General features: G+C 48.1%; 1 protein-coding gene across 3 annotated transcripts in view; it reads right to left on the reverse strand.

Moving 5' to 3' along the window:
• Window positions 1–22,917, reverse strand: part of LOC144125277 (multiple C2 and transmembrane domain-containing protein-like) — a 200,579-nt gene that overhangs the window by 168,520 nt on the left and 9,142 nt on the right. The window contains exon 1 of one of the 3 annotated variants that reach the window (XM_077658526.1): window positions 8,415–8,505. The exons of the other annotated variants lie outside the window; for them this stretch is intronic. Coding sequence (XP_077514652.1) covers window positions 8,415–8,424 — 10 coding nt within the window. The 5' untranslated portion in view covers window positions 8,425–8,505. Of the gene's footprint in view, window positions 1–8,414; window positions 8,506–22,917 lie in introns of those variants that run through there. 3 annotated transcript variants of the gene reach the window in all.

The following is a 22,917-nucleotide window of genomic DNA, read 5'->3' on the forward strand; positions in this document are numbered from 1 at the left end:
ACGAGGACTATTGCTAGAGGATTTAAATATGCCCGCACGTACCAGTCGCTACCCATCAGTCGTGACGGTGGCTCGGCGGTGACAGCGACGCTTCCGACTCCTCGGCGCTAGGACTTTCTTGCCAGACTCGCCGCCTCAGCCCTCAAAAGCATCGCACGATGTGTGTGGTTGAGATCGCTGAATGCAGGCCGCAGTTTTTTGCGAGAACTTGGTTGTTGGAAACGGGAGCGGGGCCCATCGTAACGCGGTGGTGCAAACGTAAACGAAGCGACGACGGCTGATAGACGCCATAGAGGACTTCGACGTCCGGCCGGCAGTAGTTGTCATTTCGGCTGCTGCTAGGCGGGAGCGCAGCGCTCACTGCCAGCAATCACGGAGTCCTCGCTTCCGTTTCCACCGCTTTACGTCACTCTTGTCCTATTTCGTCACCAGAGAGTCCAAAGTTTGAATCGTAGCGGCGGGAAAAAGCTTTTCAGATTCGAATCCGAATCTCTTAGCCATAAATGCACCTTTTGCTGTCGGACAAGCGGCAACAAAGCCACGAAACGCAGAACTGTCGGCTTTTACTAACAAAAAAGATTTGATAGCGTTGTCCTCACAGTCTCTTTAATCTCAACCATTCAAGGGCCGGATCGCGCCAAAGGAGTTTGGGAAACAACAAAATACAGTAACTAGAATTCGAATAACTGGAGTTTTTTGTTGCATCTATTTTCATCCACTGGCCGGTTAGAAAATTTTTGAGAACATGGCTGCAGTTATTTCGACAAACTGCACCAAACAACAGAAACCAACTGGGCATGTTTACGGATAGTTTCATGAAGGAATAGCGCCGAACGCTGCCTTGAACGACATTGCCCTGGCGCAGACGATCAGCTCTCGTAAAGATCAACGCAAATTTCGTAGTAAATTAAGTACACAGTGCGTGTGCGTGCGTGCGTGCGTGCGTGCGTGCGTGCGTGCGCGTGTGTGTTAAACGCACAGCCGGCCCTGTATGTATTCGTATATTTTATGTCTGTCTTTTGCGGTGTGACTGTTTAGCTTGTCAATGCCGCAAGGCCTAAAATCACGAAGTATTCTCTAAGTCTTCGAAGCATGAACAGGTATTCACTTGAGATAATCACACAAACAACCATCTATACCTTAAACAAACTTACACGGGAGTCCGTGATATTGCTACACGGCGGCCGGCTGTTATTCCTTCGGCCTTCAACGCCGCCAAAGCGTGCGCAAATTCGCCCCGCCTTTATGGAGATAAATATAGAAGGTCGCCTGCGGGCCACCTGGCTGATGTGCATCGTACGGCCAACAACGCTGTTAGAGAGCCCAACCTCCGCCCGTCCAAGGACGTCAAGAGGATGAAACACGAAATGCACGACCGGCGCCAACTACCGACTACACCTCGCACTGAGACCTGCGTACACAATCTTGTAAATTTCGTGTCGCTGGTTAAAGCTCTACACTCACCCCTGGCGCCTCCTGTACGCCTATAGTATACGACGACTTTTCGTCTTACCCGACGCCCCTCTGGTGCAAAACCGCGTGACGCTGCAGTAACGCAGGCCCCAATAACGGCACGGGTTGGCTGGCTTCGCATTCGCCCCCTTAACGGGAAGATTTACGCGCCCCGCCTCGACGCGTACAGCCAGCCATGCGCGTTCGATATTTTACGAGCGTCATGTATACGTCCGGGTCGGTTCGCTCATTGCATCCCTTGCTCTTATCTGCAAATATACAGATATACAGTGCTGTAAGTAGGGAAGAGTCAACGCCACGGTGTGACAGCCTTTCTCCCCTCTTTTTACGTCGCCTTTGGGGATCACTGAGAAGATAAATCAAGGAAGCGTCGCGTCGCCAGCAGCGCGCGCAGTCGGCGACACGCGAGTGTCGACGCAAGAGCGCCAACGTCATAGCACCTCGCTGCCGTAGCGACGAATTCAAAGCGAGAAAGAAGGCTTGACTGTTATTTTTAATTTTCGTTTAGCGTTTTGTCGAATATTTCGCAAGATAGTGCGTCCCGGTAAAGAAAAATGTGCATGGTATAGGTTGCTAGTTTGAGAGTCACTATATCTACGACTATGGTATACATCGAGAAAAAAGACGGATGACGTAATGACAGGCTCCAAGGCGTTCTAACACGAGAAAGCACTCGATGCAATAAGAGCTCCATAGACCAAAGTCGCGGCCTGAAAACGCGTCACATCTTTACTGGCTGCTGGCGAAGACGCTACGCATTTTGAGCGCTCATTCACTCGTCATGTAGGTTATAGTTACGCTTGCGCTGGCGGAATAGTGTAGATAGACAAGTATTTCTGCGCTGAAAAAAAAAAGAAAATTACACCTGGATAGGGCTTTTCTAGCAAGTACTGCAGGTTGTGCGAAGAATGAGGGTGCTAGTCTTCCTTCGGAAAACACGTGCAGTGGGTCTCTCCACTGGGTCGGATAAAGGTCATATTTTAATATTCCAAAACAGAAGCTTCATATGCACGCTACCAAAGCTGTTAGTCAACATGCGCTTTCTTCTCCTTGAGTCTTAATCACGCCTCGTGCGTTATTCTACTCATGTAATATAGCAAGCGGCAAGCATTGAGTGCGCTTTCCAAACTAAAGGAATGTGGCGGCTTATTCACAATCATCATCATCATCCAGCAAGACTACGTCTTTCAACGTTATGCGATTAGGCGTATTCTACACCAGTCGCGCTCAACCTATCCCAGCATCACCATGTGTTTGACGCACAACAGCCTTACGTTACTTACGTGCCATAAAAGTCAACACAACACAACTTGTCCCCCAGCAAAATTCCCTCCCTAATCTCATCTCCCTAAGTAAGTCCCTACCGCCCCTAGCTGCGTTTATCTTCCCTTGGAATACATTAAGGGCCACCTGATATGCGCTCTCCGTGCCACAGGTCCCGCTCACATCCATTTTCCCACTCCTAATGTCTGCAGGGTGTCGTTAACTCGAGTTCGTTCTCCGGTGGCTTTCACTTTACTACCGCAACCATATTCCTTTCCTGCTGCGCTACCCTCAGTTCTATTTCGAGCCTCACGATTAGCCTCCAAGTTCCTGCCTCATATATACAGGGGAGTACTGATAGGCTAGAACTATTATATTTTTCTTTTGCGGGACATCGTTGAGCTGATAACTTCGGACCACTCGTGACGTCTGTCCGGTTACAGAGAAATTCGCGGAATAAAACAAATCTCTATAGCCCTTGTATATTTCGAAAGATCACTTGATTCAGTAGGCATTCATCGAAATCCGTGCATGCACTACGCAACCATGCGCTGTGGAGGAAACCTTTGTAAAGATACCGGGAAAAATTTGCAAACACTACAGAGCGGCCGTAGTCCTTCAGATGAGAAATGAGATATGAAGAAAAAAATCACAGGACGCTTACAAGTTTGTAACGTGAATGATCCGGAGTTAGATGGCACGTGGTCGCAAGGACATGGAGACATATTAGAGTTGATATAGTAGAACGGATGGGCTAACCGCTCACCGCAGGGTAGCCTAGTGGTTAGCGCGTCCATCTTGTATACGGGCTGTTCTGGGCTTATAGGTGCGAGGTGCATGCCCTAGAGTCTAAAGAGAGTCCGAATAAGTACAATGTAAGCCCTAACATTTCAGAAATCAGAGTTTAGAAATTTGTTGTTATTGCACGGTTTTACATGGCATCTTTTATAAAGGAGGGACCCCAGAATTCAGCACTGGAGTTGTGCGAAGGGGGTCTTTAAACAGAGGAAAGTCAAAAGAATGTCCAGCAGTCCGCGGAAAGAGAACAGTCTACGATAAGGAGTGAGGTACTGGACGTCATTTATCTGGATCCGAGCCACGCAAATAAAATGACCAATCGGACTAGATGGGCTAGAGGGCATTTGGCAGGCACTCTTAATGTATGAACGGTGAGCATTACCACATGCACTGCGCCATACTGCTGTGAAGCCCAATGAACATAAGTGTGCTCAGTGGTACCAAGCTGTTGTACAGTGTCTACTTGACTGAGGTAACCACTCCACAGAAAGCAACGGAAAAAGTGCACACAATTACCACTTTCGGCACCCGACAGCCATCCTAGAATATGTCCGCGCATCTTTTATCATTCCTTCCACATACCATTCCCGCGGACTGACAAAGCGCTACCCCCCCCCCCCCCCCAAACTACACACGCCACCTCCAATCTTTTTTTTGTTTTCATTCTCTCCCACAAGTGAAACTTGTCTTGCGACGACGCAAGTGAGCGCGCGACTTCTAATAGACCCATCTCTGCCAACCCCGCCTACGCAGTGTTCCTTACAGGCTAACAAACAGCATGGATGGACACGCATATATTTTTCCCTTTCTCTGTGTAGTGCGTAGTCCACGGAGATGGCGCGAGCAACCCCGCACACGCGACCGTCCGGTGCTTCGAGAGTACAGAAGCCGCGCCCTAGAAACATCCAAACAACACACTGGAGACACCCGCGGCTTTCGACCGCCCCGCACAGCCCCCCCCCCCCCCCCCCCCCCCCCCGAACTGCCTGGAAGCCGCTGCTCGTCTTGATATGAAATCGAATCGCGGCGCTGGGGCGGCGGCGTGCGCACGCCACAGAGTCGTTTTCCACCCTCTGCTTAAACCCTTCTCCCTTATTTTTTTTTCTTTCCAAAGACGCGGAACGGAGCCGCGCCCCTCCACGCGAGCGGCCTTCGCCGAAGTTAATACCGGCGTGCCGCCCGCAATTGGGAGGAATCCTTTGGTCGTCTTCCAAAGAGTGGTGCCGGCTCGAAAGAAATATAGACGCGAATTCCTCAATTGGCAGCCAGTTTCACTGTCTTTTATTCGATAGCTCGTTGCGCCTATGGCGGTGAGGGCGGAACAGTTTTGTTTTTCATTTCCCTTTTAATGGAGTCCAACCCAATATATGTATTTTTCGTATCATTTGGGCGCACGCAAGGAGAAGTCGTGGTGCGTTCAGCTGTTGAACCGATCGAGCCTCTCTTTCCTGTTTTTGCTGTTGTTCTTCTTCTTCTTGTTGATGTAGTTGTTGATGGTGATGACGATGAAATTTCATCGCCCCTAAGCGAGAATCTTTCAATAAGAAAGCAGCGTCAACTCTCGATTTTACGGCGCAAAAACTGTGTATGAGAATTTAACCTGCCCCTCCAAGACTGTGCAGTAAATCTGCCCTTAGGTTAAACTTATTTATCAAGCTGCAGCAGTGGCGCCGTGAGGTTTCCTTGCAGCCATCTGCGAGCAGTAAGAACAGAAACGAAGATAGTTGACTTTCATCAACTGCGCTCGTCGCTAATATGCTGCCACGTCATTCTATATGGACAAGTGTCGGCTTGGCTCGTCTAGTCTGCGATGCAAGAACTGCTCCATCGCGAACAGCACAAAAACTTGCCCAGTCGTATTCCGAGAGAGCAACGAGTGCGCGCTGCACTGAGCCAATAAGCGTACGCACTCTTTTCAAATGGAATCGATGTACCGCTGGGAAAAGAAAGAACGGCTGAGTGCTCCCAGCCATCAGCAGATTTTGAACCAATATACTCGGCAGCGCGCGCGCTTAGCGAAGCGAAACCTGCCTCGGCCGTACGCAAACCAGAGCCGCCAATCCAATCGGCCCCCGGGCTCCGAAAAGCACCGTACGCATCTCGGGAGAAGCCATCGCTGCTGCACGGACGGAGTCGTGCTAGTGCGGGCAGTTAATTTGGAGGCGCCCCGCAGCGGCGGCGGCGGGGCGCCTCCTGATGGCTCCGTTTGCTGCGGATGCCCGCTGCGCTCCATCCAATCGCCATCGTCTTTTTCTGCGGAGCTGCCCTATGGGGTCTGCGTTTCACCCCCTGTGTACTACGCTCGTTCGTACCCAGAATCCGAATGGCAGCCGCGACGAGTCATGCTGAATGTAGGCAGTCGGGCGACTTGGCACCGGTTCCCAGTGAAAACTTGTTGGTGTATCTTCTTGATAACATCTTGTTCTCCGCTACACCGTCTTCTGAATACATCGCGGATGCCGCTAGGCTGACGCATTTGTTTTTTTTATTCATATTGACCGAAGTAATGCCGCGAAGTTGGGCCATGGCCGTCCATTGCCGTGTGCCGTTATACTCGGCAAAAAAAAGTTAGAGGTACTACGGAGAGAGATCTCCGCACGAAAAGATATTCGACGCTCCGTGACGAGCCCTGCCGTATCCCCTGCTCTGAGGCGTGCATGCTATAACAAGAGGACCTCGATGATCGGATGTGTCCTTGACAACCTTCGGAGCTTCGCACAAGGCAGTTCATGCAACTAAAGTTCCCGCTTTTTCGCAGAGTGTAGCATCTGTAAGACGTTTTATTCCAGACAGTAAGGTTTCTTGTCTCAATCAACGCGTCCACAGCGCCTTTCGTGACACGGCATAGAGAGGGCCTTAAAAATTGCTGCCTTTCACCTTCTATATAAATTAAAGAAAAAAACGCATACCGAGCCTTCCTGTTGTCATTGGATGTTCAAGTAGAGAAAGAAGGGACAGCAGATCACAAACCTTCGGCCGCACTGCCGTCACCTAACTTCTAACTTTCACTCTCACTAGTGATTTTCATAATACAACCAAGCGTTAGGCGTTGAAGAATGCATAGTTCACCTTTCTTAGTCGATATATACACGCTACACATCAACTGTTCTCATCGCCTCCACCCCGAAGCCAACCGAACGAGCAGCCTGGGTAAAAGCGGATAAACGGACGCTTGAATGACACGCAGCGAGCATTACTGGCTAGGGGTCACTGCGAGCTATAACCCGATCAGGCAAGTCGTCTTCTTGGAACCCATTCACAAATGTGATCCTCTTTTTCTGCGCCAGGAATAGATATAGCTCAAGAAAGTCTCACTTCCCTGTATATCTAGACCATCGGCATGTATACCTCCTCTCTTTATAACCAAATTTTTAACATGTTTATTTTACTCAGACCATCAAGGACCACCCATTGGTAGCCCTTCAACGTACTGCTTAATTTCGCATTTACGGATCTACTGAGCCACAAGTCCGAAATTAATCTTTTCGTCGATCAACGGCAGTACGCTCCTTTACGTACACACTTCTCACATTACCATTAAAAAATAACTTCGAAAGAGGTTTAAGAAAACAACGGCCGGGGAACCAAATACTGTCTTTTCTTCTTTGTTTTATTCATGCGCTCGTTAAAACACGCTTTTTCTGCTGCCTGCAAGCCGTTGGAGATGAGCCAGAAATCCTCCGCCATTTTCTCAGCTTACGCGCTCACAAAGAAGCCGGAAGAATGAGCGAGGCATAGATCAAGCCAGTACCGACTTACACATTGTGTATACGCCACAAATCGCAATCTGCCCCACAGCGCGGTATTAAAGCGCTTAGATTTCAATAATAATGACGTTCATTTCCATTCTTTTCACTGGGATGGGAGCATCCTGCCCTTGAGCCCATAATTTTAGCATGCAATCTTTTTTTTTTCAGCTTTTGACGCTCCACTGACGACCGATAACGAAGATAACGCTATTTACAGGGAAGGCAAGCGAACTCAAATTTAGTATATAAATACAGTTGAACCTCGTTAAAACGAAGTTCAAGGAGACCGGCGATTACTTCGTTATAGCCGTACCTTCGTTATATCCAATGTCCATCGAGCTTCCAAGGGGAATCGTCAATTCTTCGTTATATCCGTTATTATTTATATACAGTTTCGTTATAACGAGGTTCGACTGCCAGTCATAAGGTCCGCGAAGAGAGGACAAACATATGCGGCCACTGCCTCACGTGAGAAGGGGTGAAAAAATAGACGGTACATTCGCACCCGCCGACAGTTACTGCAGTGACCACTATGCCTAAAAGTCGGGCCTATCTGGTTAGGTATTAGTAGAGAGCCGGCAAGCTTCAACTAGAAGTCGTAGGGGGGAAAAGAAATGGGAAGTCACAGCTCGATTCGCTTTTCACGCGTGCACCGCCGCCGCCGTTATTGTTTCCGCGTCTCCAAATAAAAAAAAAAAGCAGTAAGTCTCGCCACGGAGCTGGGCCGTGTACGCAATATGAGCTCGTGAAATGAGATCCTGAGCCCAGACGAACATATTGAAATCCGGACAATTGTTCGGCCGTCCTTCTGCGTCTTGCACATGTGCCCGATTGGTGTAAAGACTCAAGCAGTTGAGCTAGAAGATGGCGCCACTGGCAGAAACACCAGCTGATTAGGCGAGTTTTTTTTTCTTTTTGAAAAATATATTAAATATTTGTCGCATTTTCTAAAGCTCTTCCGAATAAAGTCTGCGCGTTTAAGTCGGAGCAGTGACGCATCAGCAGCTACAGCTTGCGTCGGAAAACTGGCGAGCGAGCGACGTGTACGAGCCTGTCATACGCGACAAGTGCAAACCACGCCAACAAAACAAAAACGGAGGAGGCAGCAAAACAACCGGCCAGCCGACTCACCGCTTAGCATGTCGTTGCACCCTGGCCCTGCGGCGCCTTCTAAACTCGGAACGCAATCACCCCTGTGTTAAACCTGCCAACGGACGAATATGAAACGGAAGCGTGGGGGGAAACACGCCGTGCACAAACGTGACGCCGGAAAGGGCAAACATTTGTTTCGTTGACTCGCACGGAATGCAAACCGCGGGAGTGTTTGCTCGCTCGAATGAGGAAAGGAGATGGAGAAAGAGTAAGAGAGCAAGTGCGAGGATGGAGAGGGGAAAGGCCGAGCGAAACGAACACAACGCTGAGCGGTTATATAGGACTTCGTTCTGAGAATAGGAAAGTGACAGCTTGTTTTCTTTTTTCCTTATCTCTCTCGTCTATTTCTCTTTTCTTTGCGCCACCCTAAACACTGCACTGACGGCTCTCGAGGGTCAAGCAAGCAACCGCGCCCATGTGGACAGAGCGGTCCCAAAACAACGCACTGAAAGACCAACGCAGTGTGCCTCACACACAGGAGGCCGAGACAAGAACGCTGCACTACTACATAAACAGAGACACCCCGGCGCCTCCGGCCCGCCGCAGCGAACCTCTCGGGCCGCTGGCTAAAGCAAGGAGGGAATCAGGAAAATAAGGCGCGCACTTCTTGGGAAATTGGGTTAGCGGGACTTCGCGAGTCGGCGCATGCGCGTCTGTCTGTCCTCAGCTCGTTTTATAAGTGATGCCTTCTACCCTTCATCTTTCGGAATGTGGCCATACGCCCCGGCAGCGCTAATGGGTGTTGCGTAATTTGCTGTGCTTTCAATGCCTGGGTGCCGCTTTTGGCAACACTATGACTGCCTGCATCGTTCGCCATGGAGGAGGTTTTATCGTGGCTTTAGAGGCGCGCGCGCGCGCGCGTGTGTGTGTGTGTGTGTGTGTGTGTGTGTGTGTGTGTGTGTGTGTGTGTGTGTGTGTGTGTGTGTGTGTGTGTGTGTGTGTGTGTGTGTGTGTGTGTGTGTGTGTGTGTGTGTGTGTGTGTGTGTGTGTGTGTGTGTGTGTGTGTGTGTGTGTGTGTGTGTGTGTGTGTGTGTGTGTGTGTGTGTGTGTGTGTGCGCGCGTGCGTGCGCGCATCTCGCAAGCACAAATACTCGCTTCATATTACGATCGCATAGTTCGGTCTCATAAAAAAACGGCCGTGGCTTAGCCTGGTTATGCCTGGTGATTGCGAAGCAATAGTGTGTTATTCTCGGATCAGCTGGTAGTATGGCTGGTGGTAGTCTTGGGTTATGCTAGTGTTACGGCTTACAGTTAATCATCTAAGAGGAAGTCATCCGTCGAATCCGTGTATGCCGACAAACATTTCCCTCACAGCGTGCCCATTACAAAATCTTCCAGTATCGATTGGCCGACGGTGCGGTTACACTCCATTTTCTCCGCGTCGTAAGATATGCCCACTCGGTGCTTGCAGTAGCGTTCGTAACATCACCATCGTAACATCTGGCTGTATGACTGCCTTGGCGAGAGGAGCGGAGCTGTTTTACACAGCTGGTGTGACGTCACACCGACCGTAACGCCCCTGGTGAGAGGAGCGGGAATTAGGCCGCCGTTGGTGGCTACCGCCTCGCCTCGCGACGGCGTGAGATGGGGCCCCGTTTTTACACAGCTGGTGTGACGTCACACCGACCGTAGCGCCCCTGGTAAGAGGAGCGGGAGTTAGGCCGCCGTTGGTGGCTACCGCCTCGCCTCGCGACGGCGTGAGATGGGGCCCCGTTTTTACACAGCTGGTGTGACGTCACTCTAGGTCACGTGGTGTGACGTCACGCAGCGAGGTCACGCTAAAGGTCAATGGTGCCTACCACCGCCTCGCCACGGAACGGGCTGAAGTGCGACCTAAAGTAGTATTGCTTCGCAATAAAATATTTCGGCTATTAGTTCCGTGCTTCCGGCTGATAACTGCAAGGCCTTTCACGAGAGCTCCGAGTGCGCGCTCAAACGCGCGCATACATGCATGTGGTGAACGTGTCTGACGAGGTGTTAGTTGAGCGCGCTACGAGAGCGTGGTATTCCTTGCTTTCTGCGCAGTGGAAAGGCGGATATCCTTTCAGAAATGCTTGATTGATTGAAACCTGTCTTTTGAAATTATTAAAAGCCCTCACGAGCACATAGCTCGAGACATCTGTGCGAGCATATGTGGTCTCACAAATGTCACCGCGGCCGAGGCGGGTGCTGATTCTGTTGTCGCCGACTGGCGTAAAGCTTGATGCTCGGGCCTTCTGCCGCAAATTCCTTAAAATATCTTAGGAGAACCGTATAAGCATGCGTAACCTCGCATTTCACTCATTAAAGGTAAAATTTTCCAAGCAGAGATCATCATGCAAGCACACGCGCGGTTACGTGAGGCGCCAATCCACGCAAGGCCGGATTTTTTTTTTATTTGGAACATACTGCTAGCCTCCTTCGAGGCAGTTGCATGAATGGGAACAGGTTTGTTTTCTTTTTAGGTACGTCACAAAAAAATCACAAAGAAGATTCATACAACTGATATAACATTGTAAAATGGATAATCATGGGAAACAGCTTCAAAATACATGACGCAATATTAAGCAACACAAAAGCACGTGCAATGCTTCACTAAAAGTTCAAATAAACCATTATGACAGGTTACAAAGAAAACTGCTCAAAGATTCACAATTAACAACATTTCCAGGTAACATATTCCATTCCCTGATCGCTTGCGGAAAAAATGAATAACGAATGAATGACTTTCATTCGAGTGCTAGCTCCCTACGGTAAAGCTGTAGCATATAGATTCGCTATATGTTTTTACGACACACTCGCTTGCTCTAAATGAGCGTTCTAACTGATTATACGCGCTTTTGTTGAGATTATGCGTGCAATGCTTGCTGGCAGCAATAGCGGGCGGGCGACAGACTACAGTTGAGCGGAACGTATCCCGCTTCTCTTGCGCTTAGAGCCCACAGGAAGCAGTTCTCGAACGTCATAGGATCTACTGGGTACCAGGACACGCCGGAATCAAAGGCAATCTGAAGGCAGACAAGCTAGCTCGCGAGCTCACTACCCGAGCTGGTGCGTCAAATGCCTCGGACGGCCCGGGGATGACGGTGGAGCTCACGTACGCAGCTATCCTCAACCTCATTAAAGGCAGAAGGCGCAAATACCCCCAGCCACACCCTCAGCTAACACAATACGAGGCGACATGCTGGAGAAGACTCCAAACAGGGACCTTCTACAACCTTCACATTCTACATAAGATGTATCCAGAGCAGTATAGGGATACATGTCCGTGGTGCGGGACAACCCCCACGTTATATCATATCACATGGGAATGTACACACAATGTAGCGTTCCGAAATTACAAAGACCCAAATGCGGAGCAGTGGGAGGACCGGCTAACCAGCGGCCAGCTCAAGGTCCAAAGGGACCTAGTGAGCCACGCATGCCGGATGGCCAGGGACAGTGGTGCCTTGGACTAGGGGCGCCAACCACGCTCAGCCTGGAAGACATCGGCAGTCTCCGGGCACGCAACCAAACCTCTCAAGTGGAACAATAAAGTTTACTCTCTCTCTCTCTCGAACGTCAATCTCCATTCAGTGTCTGTCGTCTGCGGTCTCACTTATTGCGTAGTAGACATACACGCGACAGTCCGAGAGTACGGCATGTCATTTGATGAGCAACGCACGCGCAATTATTCCCACCGATGTATAGTGTCGGCTGAAAGACGTTACATCGTGACTGCTCGTCGCACGCTTTTGAGGATTCATATGCACACACAGCGCAAAATGCACCGAAGGCGCACGCTCGCGTCCTTGCGTTATCGTCGCCGGCGAACGCGATCACCTGTTTGTTCTGCAGTCTGTAGTTGCACTCATCACTTCGTTCTTCCTTTTTTTCTGCCATACGCGTGCGCAGCAACGAGACGCAGCAGAACGTGAAGCAACGGAGAGCATCATTTTTTTTTCCTCCATGGAGAGCATCTGCCCTCCGTGATCCGTGAATAACTTGCAGCCGTGATTGCCGGCCGGCTGGTTCCAGTGGCCGCCAGCCGATGTGACCACGATGAGACTTCCTGTCAGGAGTGAATTTCTTGGCAGCCAGCGGACTACCCGAGCGCTGTAAGTCGAAGAGGCCCGTATGGTCCTAAAAATGCTGTCTAAAACTGGGGAGGTTTAACGCCCTGCTGATGAACACTACATGCCCAACAATTCTGGACAAATCATTTTTGCGCGGGAAACCGTTTATGAACGCAATTTTTTCATATGTTGTAAGATTTCACTATAACGATCAATATATCCGCACGTCACCCGAAGGCAGTCTTATATATATATATATATATATATATATATATATATATATATATATATATATATATATATATATATATATATATATATATATATATATTCAGGTTTTTGCTTTCGTCAAAAGGTTTCCCCATTGGTTTTTTACGGCGGTCTTAACTGTTCGGTGCGATCGAGGGAAACACTTCAAAGCAAAGATTTTGCTACATATCAGATTAATGGACCATTGCCTTCAATATTTCCATAACAGTGTCTTACAATTTCTCAATTTTCAAAATTTTTGCCCGAGAAAGGTGGATTTGATTCCACATTTGAGTGCCGCTCGTGGGGACGTGCCGTTTCCACTTCAGAGCGACAGCTACAGATTTCACCGCGGCAGCTATAGGATGAATTAGCGAGCCGTGGTTGTCTGCCGCTAGCGCCCGTTTTAGCTCACAAAAAAAGATAGCAAATAAACGAGGCACAGACAAGGACGACCGGCGAACAATCTTTCTGGTCAACGCGTCCCCATTGGAAAGGAAGGGTAGCTCTAATGGACAAGGAAACCGCGCAAAATGCGCCGCTGTGTTGATATATCGACGTGAGCGGGCGTTTCGCTGTGCGCAAGACTCACAAAAGTGTTGGACTAGCGTCTTATGAGCCTTCATAGCAAACAGAAGCCATGGCTTCCTCAGACGTCGGCATGGTGTCATCTGTGCGCAAAACGTGTCTATGTGTCCACATTGTATTAGCTAAGTTTCTCTAATTCAAGCTCGATCAAACAACGTAAAAGCCTACCAGCTGGAAAGACACGCGAGACTAGTAGAAGCCAAGAAAGGAAGAATGACTTCGTTAGGTGTCGTATATATATGCATGCTCGTAGAGGACCGAATTCAGTAGTACAGCTTACAGAACAAACAAATGGATAGAGAAATGACGCCACACGAAAGCTCCTCATTAGAGATGGTACACGCATACTGACTGGCGGAGAGCCGTCTTCATTAGGGCTTATATGTATCTACTGGCAAGGAGCGGTTGACAGTTTAAAAAATGTACCCGGAACCGTCGTAGTCTTACATAGCAGGTACATGACAAGCTTATATGGAAAAGAACAACGCAGATGTGCACCAGTATTCGTTCGTTGCTTTGCACGTCCCTCATTGGTCGTCATCGCCAGTGACGTCGTGCCTATAACAGCTAGCAAGAAATGCAATTCGCCGGCCCCGTCATCAAAGGCGGGGCTGAGCAATGAAGAATGGGGGAAAGGGTAATGAACTGGGAAAGAATCGTTACAGCGCACTGCTACAGAGGTGCACCAGCATATCTAGGATCACGACGCGCCTCCGTTTACGTTCCATCCATTACATATCGACTTGCCTCGCGGAGTCCTTTCCGGAACGTATTGCTCCCTCTAAAGGAGTGGAAATAGTTACAATACCTCAGAGCAAGAACATTTGTGAGTTTGTTCGAACGTATATTATTGCAGCCACTGCACCAACGATCGGCAGTGGGGGTATACAAAAAACGCTACAATGCCGAGCACTAAAACCAGAGAAGAGGGCAACCATATGAGCAGTATAGTAAATAAAGAAAAAGTCCAGAAATGCATCAGAAACGATCGTCACTCGTAGTTGGCGATGACTATCATCTTCCTTGCACCGAGAGAAGAAAATAAAGTGCATGCACGCCGCGCCACAATAGCGCAGGCGGTTGGAATTGGGCGCCGCATAGGCATTAGAGCTGCAATGCCTATGCGGCGCCCAATTCGCATAGGCATTGAAGCTCTTCACTAGCGGACGTTGCCTCGTTCACACTGACCTTCCTGCGCATCTCACGCACTCCGCTTCGAATCTGTGCCGAAAAACGCGCCACATCTGCTCGCGCGCTGTAGTGCTTTAGAGAACGCCTTTCTCTTCGCTTAAAAAAACTGATATCGTATCCTCTTCTCCGTCGCTACGAACTCGCCAATGACTGAGCTAATAAAAATTTTAATAAGTAACTTATAGTTAAGTATCTAGCTAACAAGCATTGTTTTCACAATTACTGAGGTCCACGGCGGCTGACAATCGTTCTCTCTATTTCGATCACTTAAGAATTTTCGAAAGCGTTCGCTGAAACGCATGGCAAATTCGAAGTCGCCGATGCCTGTGGCTCTATAGACGCGAGACGATCGTGGAAGGTACAAGGTCCATAAGGGGGAGGTATGCGCGCCTGACCCTTTCAAGCAAAATCGAAGGACAGCTTCCGTCATCGCGTCAGTTTCACTCTGTCAAAGGCAGCGCACGCCGTCGCCCCGTCTGGTGTGGAAGCGAGCGATCCGGCAGCGCCCGCGTTGACAGCAACAGCGCCGACGACGAAGCACGCGAGAGAGAGAGAGAGAGAACAGAAAGGAAGAGGGACATCGAGAGGCGGCGCCGACGCGTCTAGACGGCCGACGCACTATACAGCGTCGGCTCGACGCCCATATAGCGATCCGAAAGGAAACGTGACTGTGCCAACACACGGCATCCCGCGCCTAACGACTCCGCCACCGCATGGGTGCTGCTCCGTTTCGATTTACACAGAGGCACTAGCACGCACGCATGGGCCGCAGTGGGGAGAGGGTGCGCGTGCAGGGATATATCCATCCGCATTCGACCGGCAGCCGTCAATATAGTATATACCGCGCCGCGTCAGCGCCTCGCTTGTCGGCTCCAAATTGCGGACGCAAATCTAGACGTTTAATGTGTGGCCGTCCCTTTGACTGCGTATGCAGGTCGCCCCCCTGGGCGAGTCAGAGAACGCGTGCCGTAGGTGTGTGCCTTTTGCATCACGCGAATTTCGTCTCTATTATGCGCTTCAGTCACTTTCCTTTTTTTAAAGGTCAGTTGCATAGTGTGACGAAGAAGACGAAGTTGGCAATAGCCCGGGACGGAGCGCACGCGCTAGGCCAGCGGCCATTAAAATCGCCTCATTGCCATCGGTCATCTCGTCTCTTTCTTCGGCTGGCCGTCATGTAACAATATGTTGAAATTTCTAGGGGCGATCAATTTGACTGACACGGAAGAAATGCGATATCATGCATCTTTCCCTCGGTAGTCAGTTCCAGTTCTGATCATAATCCTACTCTGAGTTCACTGCTTTTCACTCCCCAATGCATATTCCAGTTCTGATTATCTTCGAATTTCGACTACGCAACCAGGCAAAATGTGTCACATTCATAGATCGCTGCGAGTCTTCGCACCGCTACCAGTGCAGTGGCGCAGCGGTTAATCGATGCACCACTGCACTGGCTGCTTCAAACACAGCCACGTACCGGTAGGGCTTACGAGACGCAGGTTGCTCTTCCCGAGCAATGGTAGAAAGAGTAGCCCCCGCAAGCTTCATTTTTGCACAGATATATAGTTCTTCGCGAGGCTGTATATTTTGCGCGTAGGCCTGCTGTTGTCTGAGTCATTTCATCCTTACCCATTTTCATTTTTGCTGTGTCATTCTTCTTGCGGCGTTTCCCTCTTCTTACGTACAGGTGGAGAGGGGGAAGTGAAGAGGGGGACGGTTGACAGGTGACAGGCGGAGGGAGTCAAATCTCTCTAAACACCACCTAGCAGTTGGAGGCTTCACACATACAAACATTTTAGACAGTCTATAGACTGTCTATAGACTTTTGTCTATAATATTTATGGGCTATATACAGACAAACCCTACAGAACAGTCTATAAGCAATACAAATCCTATAGACAGTCTATACCCAATCTATAAATTTACGGTCATACAATCCTAGTAGACTTTTGTCTATAGATAGTCTATAGACTATGAATAGACAAAGTAAATGTTTATAGGAAGGCAATAGAGTCTATATGAAGTCTGTACATTGTCTACAGACCATTTTTTTAAGACGCCGGCGCCGCCAGAGAGCTTTCGCCTGTATGGCCATCCTGTAATGCTATCACATACAAGATTGCTTGCAAGCTCAGTGCTCTAGCTTAAAGTGAAACAGCGGTGTTTCATTACACCTTTCGGGGAGTGCCAAGTGATATAGTAGCGATTAAGGTACTAACATGCGACAACAACCGCGGAAATGGAAGCGATATCGATACTTTGCTTTCTGTCACTTAATAACGATACAGTGAAAAAAAAAAAGCGAAGTAGGAGGGGAGGTAATGAACATTTCAATTGCGCCCTGAAGGAACGAAAGGAGTGAGAAAAATCGGAGAAGGAAGTAAACACAATCATTTGTACTTCGCGCATACTCTACAGACATTTCATCAAAGCGTATTTTTGCAGCGAACAGCCATACAAGCCGAGATAAGGCAAGCAGTTTACAATTCGTCCACAGGTCGCGTGAAGGTGGCACATTTAGCACATGGCACATGCAACGCATGCCACGGGCGACAATCGTGGCCAGTGCGACATGTGCCCCAAGTCTTTGTAGTGAGGAAAAAAATGGGACAGAAAGCAGCGTAGGAAACAGTGCGCTTCGCATTACTTTGCGTAAATTTCATCGACGCTCTCATCAGCAGAGAACATAGGTACACGGCGAGTGGCTCAATGTGGCTTGCGTCCGGCCGTCTCACGGGCGTATTTAGCAGCGTGTGCAGTTTTTTGGAGGAAGAGTGTGTTCACAAGCAGAGAGGGTACAGCGCGCGTAAATGAGTATGCCTCCCGAGCATTAACCTGTAATGCAGATGGCCCCAACATACCAACTCGAAGCAGGCGCTCCGGGGCAGTTATGAACATGCGACACCGTTCTCCAAGCCGTACACTGGCTGGCACATCGCACCTTTCACCTGGCGCAGGCCGTTAGCTGGCCACTGCGATATCTCCGTTCTTTGATCACCTGTTTGCCCAAGGAGCCCCTTTTCGGTCTCCCGCCACTTGCCGGCAAATTGAAACACCAGTTGCAAGTGCAGGGACATACACACGGCAGCAAAAAGCAGATCAGCGCAGACCTACAGGGACTAATACATTCACCACACGATGCGTGCATTCTCGGGAACGCTCGGACGCAGACCCTATATACACTCTAAACACGAATACGCCTATATGGGAGTAAGCTGTCCTCTAGTTCACACCCTTTTGTAAAAGGGTGTGCGCTAGACGACAGCTTATCCCCTTTTTACTCCTTTCTGTTTAGAGTGTACAATCCCAATTCCGTCTAGCACTGGTAATAATTGTAGACGCGATCCTTCCCACCTGAACCCACCGCCGATGTCCTCGAGCTACGAACGACAATGCGCACCAGAAGTTCTTCAAGGCAAAATCCATCTCCCTCCTCCCCACTCTGCCTGGTTCACCACGCCAACTGTGGAGAAGAAGAAAAAACTGTTTCTTAACGTCCTGTTCCTTCCACCTTAACCAGCGCTAACCCGGACCTGATGCGATTAATGAAAGGTTATTTCTCCCTCCACTTCACGTCGTCACTTTCACCCTCGACTTCGCACGCTCCTCATTATGTGGCCAGGTATGACCGGGGGTCCTGAGAAGGTACGTGTGTGCGAGATTTGATCGGCTGTATCAGGGACGGCGCCAGGATATTCTTAGCGGGGTGACGATTAAAAAAGGGGGTGGGGGAATTTAAATTTGGGGTAGGAATGCAGCGACGGGAGTTTCACATGCCCGCATACTAGCGAGAGGGCGAATAAGTTCTCCACCCCGACTTACGGCGCCAATAAAGGTACCGATCAAATATCTGCCCCGCCCACAAGAGCAATACTGCATTGTATTGCTTTTCTACGGCGTCCCACATAGCCTGAGTCGCTTTGGGACGTTAGACCCCCATAAACCATAAACTATTGTGTTGTGTTGCATGGTATTGCATTGTAATGTACTGTATTGTCAGGTAGCGATCGACCTCCTCACAAGGGTCTGAAGGAAACGCTCGGCAAAATTAAATTTCGGACTCAAACCAAAACCGTGCAGCTCTAAACGACAGGCTCAAACAAAAGAGGAACGGAAATATAGAATGTACAGAATAATACATTATAATGTATTGTATTCGACGCACAATAATATTCAGCCAACGTGAAATAAATAAAAATATAAAGGTAGTAAGAAGCAACACAGTGAGCTAAAATTACTTAAAACGACCGACAAGCGATCTCATGTCCCTCGATTTCCGGAAACGATAAAACGCACGCACTGCTCAAGCAAAACCAGCCGCTCGCGTCAGCAGCAGACTCCAACGTGTGTGGGACACTATATCGATAACCTCTGAGTAATCGATTCCTGAACTCGGTGCATGTGACTATGCACGTACGCTGTATTTGTTCCTTCGCGTAGGTTGCTTTCCACCTGGAAGCCCGTGTGTGGAACACTTTGTAAGGAGCATAAAACAATCCGCAAGCTCTCTTTGCCTTTACTGTTTTCTTCCTTATTGTTTCGATCAGGAAGTAATCGATAGGGATGGCAAGAAACCTAGAAGAAGCGAACAAAATTTTTATCTTCCTTCCTTTTTTTATTATAAGAAGGGGAAATAAGGCGAAAGGTAGAGAGGCAGGGAGGGTGGGATGCATGCCTCTCGAAACCCCTTTAAACGTTTCCTAAAGAAATAAGTGGCATTCAAAAGCAAGTTGCTCTCCAGTTGACTCAGACGTTCTCCTACACGAGTTCCCTCAGGATACAGGATAACAATGATCTCTCTTGGAAATCACATGTCAGTTCCATCATCGCTAAAGCCAGTCGTACTCTTGGATACACTCGTCGTAATTTCTCTCTTGCAGCATCATCATTAAAATTAATAATGTGCACAACCTACATTCGTCCACAACTCGAATACGCATCATCTGTTGAGGATCCCGGCCAAGCAACTCTCATACAGTCCCTTGAGGCAGCGCAAAATCGCTCAGCCCGGCTCATCTTAAATAACTATCAAAGAACAGCCAGCGTTACTAATATGAAAGCATACTTGCATCCCCCGCTCTTATCAACTCGAAGAAAGCTATCTTGCCTCTCAGTTTTTCATAAAATATACCACCATAACTCAACATTGCGCACCTTGTGGATTCAACCCCCATCATACATTTCATATCGCCGTAACCACAGTCAAAAGGTCAACATTCCACACTCAAACGCGGTTGCAAATTCTGACTCGTTTCTTCCCCGGACCTGTAATGATTGGAATAACCTATCTGCATCACTAACAAGTATAACTAGAGAAGAAAACGTTAAATCCGCGTTGCAAAGCTTCTTTCTTGCCTAGTGTTAAACCCTTTTTCATTTGCCTATCTTCATTGTGTACTGTGTTCCTTGTTACATTTTATATTTTGTTATATTTTTGACACCAATGCCGCCTTAGAAATTACATTTGTACCTTGTTGTTCTTTTTTCTTTTGTTTTCTTCATATGCTAACATTACTTTGTATACATTTATTATCTAAACCTTGTCTTGACATTGTATAAACTGTATCCGCCCCTCCCCTCTGTAACGTACATCTGTACCCTGAGGATATCTTAAATAAATAAATAAATAATATATAGACGATAGAGCCGCCTTTTTGTGTCGACATGTACAAAGAGAGAAATGAAAAAAGGAAGAAGTCGCGACAATCAGTGCCCGATTCAACATGTCAGATAGAGGCACAAGCATATACGCTAAAAGTTCCTTACCTGATAAAATTTAAAAAAAAACGGACTTGCTGCAGCGGCTCGCTTTCTTGACAAAGGCAAGTTCGCTTTCCAGACCAAGTACAGCAGTAAAGTCCAGAAGGTGAAGCTATGAACAATTGCTGTGTAATCGGCTGCACTACTTGAATAACGCATCGACTGCTTTTACAGCGACCGCTCTCGAACAATATTCAATTATGTATGCATAAAAACTCAAATACGGCTCGTGGAGCAGGCCATAAATTGAATATTTATACAGCTGGTATCGCTCAGCCAGTGCCGCACGATCGAATGCTCACAGAAAGTACGCTGTCTGCTGTTGAAACCGCAGTTAGCGCAGGGTATTCCGAAGCCGAATTCTCAAAGTGTCTTGCAGGAAATAACGACACAATAAACCAAGGGTACAATGACAATAAACCACGCCAATTATAATCAAACTGCTTTAGCATGCTACCAGCTTTAAAGGGGCTCCGAAACACATAATCAGTACATTGTTTTTTCATCTTGGTTGCATAGAATGAGTTATAGTGATGTTATTAACATCGGTCGTACCGCTTATACCCTGGTTTTTAATATTTTAATTAGCGCGCAAAAACAAATTCATGGCGCTGACGGTGTCACCATACAGTGGCGGTTTTTAGCAGTGGATATGACATCACTTAGTGCGAGCTTTATGATTGGACAAACAGTAAATATACTTCAAATTGGGTTAATAACTAAAGATACGTTTTTTTCAAGTTTTTGCGTTTTATATTACATCAGCAAAATCAACTTTTTTGCCTTAGATAAAGGCACTCTAAAGCAAGTAAAACAAAGATACACAACCAGAGGCTCTGGCTACTTTTTGCATCGAAGGACATTGCACCTCTCTGTAAACATCCTACGACCTAGCACAAAACACTTATGGCTACTCTCTATGTAATTGTGAACGGCTTTGCGGAATCGATCTGATCGAGCCATTGCACAACGTTCGTTTCGGTCCCGAGGAAGGATGCAAAGAAAAAAGCCGTTCGTTTCACATATAGCAGTGCGCATCGTCAGCTTGTGGAGGATCATCGGGTGGTGGCACCAGATGGCGACACATTCCCGTCAACAGCGCGCGCTCCTTGCTCACCGTGACCAACCAGCGCGCTAGGAACGACCGGCAATGGTAGGCGGTAAGCACTAGCGGTACGCGCTATGCTAAATGTGTCTGATATCTCGCGCAGGCCGTCACACTGTCTCAGTATCTCGCGCCCGAGTTCGGATCCATTTCGGATCGCGTTCGGATCCATAAGTCAGGGAACGTCACTTATTATCAGTGTTCCCTTCTGCGTCATCGGCGTGACGATGAAGCATCGCTGGGTCAGCTGGGCGTTCACATGGTTGCTGTAACCGTGCAAACGGCGCTGCCAGCCTTGGCAAGAACGAGTTACAGAGAAACTTCCGCCACGTGCTCAAATAGGCTGTTTTTATTGGGCGCACAAAGTGTCGTCATTGGCAGAGTGAAATGGGAATGGGAAGCTGCGCGAAAATCGAGTTGAGGGCAGTATTTTGTTTGCTTGTATTTTTAAATTTCTTCATCGAATATCTCCCGTTCCTATGCATCGATTCTTGTAATTCTTTCTGATTCAGCATCTGTGTGACAAAGAATCCATCTGAAGTGTGACCGGCATCCGTTCAAGCAGTGTTTCGCAGCCCCTATAAGAATATGACCCCTGAATAGCTGACGGCAGCGACAGCTCCCCAAACATTGCATGTTTTTAGTAATGCTTAATGCTCTCAGCTACTATGTTTATGCGATTAAGCATAAGCATAGTAACTACGTGAGAAATGTACTACACGGAGGGAACACTTAAACTGTAAATTCCTTTCTTTTTTTTTTCAATCAATCAGCGTCTCATGGAAAAGACAAAAGCGAACGCCGCTGACATAATTCCTTGATAGCGATGATGCTTAAGTAAAGTTATATTTCCGTTAAAGCTGCAGCAGGACCAAGTATGGCGATAGTGTGGAACGCAGGGCCTTCCAACTCGCATACGTATATAAGTGGGTCAAGTGCTACTGTCAACGTTGAGTAAGCAATGTGCCGAGACGTCTGCTTGCCCTCATCGTACAGGGAAATGAAATACAAAGGCGGAAAAACAGGAAAGGAAAGGTACAGGGAAAAGAGGATAAAGCACTTAGCGTGACTTATCAACCCATCGCGTGCAGACACAGCGAAGTGGATGACACGATGTCGTGTACGTGTGCTGTCACAGCGAGACGGGAAACACGAAGCCTCGCGATCAGGCGCACTTATTTTCCTTTTATTCCACCCAATTCTTTCTTTACAGCGGGGCTTCGGTGTCCACACAGGCTGGGACAGTTACTGCACCTTTCTTTCTGGCAGCTGATTTGGTCAATATAATATAAAATCACCAAAAATTGAAGAAACATAACAGGATTTAATTGAATTAAATCCTGTTGTTTCTTCAATTTTTGGTGATTTTATATATATATATATATATATATATATATATATATATATATATATATATATATATATATATATATATATATATATATATATAGCCTCCTTCGGCAAGTTGGCTGTCACCTTGAACTCGCGATCTCGGCAGAAAAGCAAACGTCGCAGGCGCTGCAGTCGCGTGCGAGAGCATGTGGCGCATAGACCCGCA

Source organism: Amblyomma americanum, chromosome 3 (assembly GCF_052857255.1).
Source record: "Amblyomma americanum isolate KBUSLIRL-KWMA chromosome 3, ASM5285725v1, whole genome shotgun sequence".
In the NCBI taxonomy this organism is placed as follows: domain Eukaryota; kingdom Metazoa; phylum Arthropoda; class Arachnida; order Ixodida; family Ixodidae; genus Amblyomma; species Amblyomma americanum.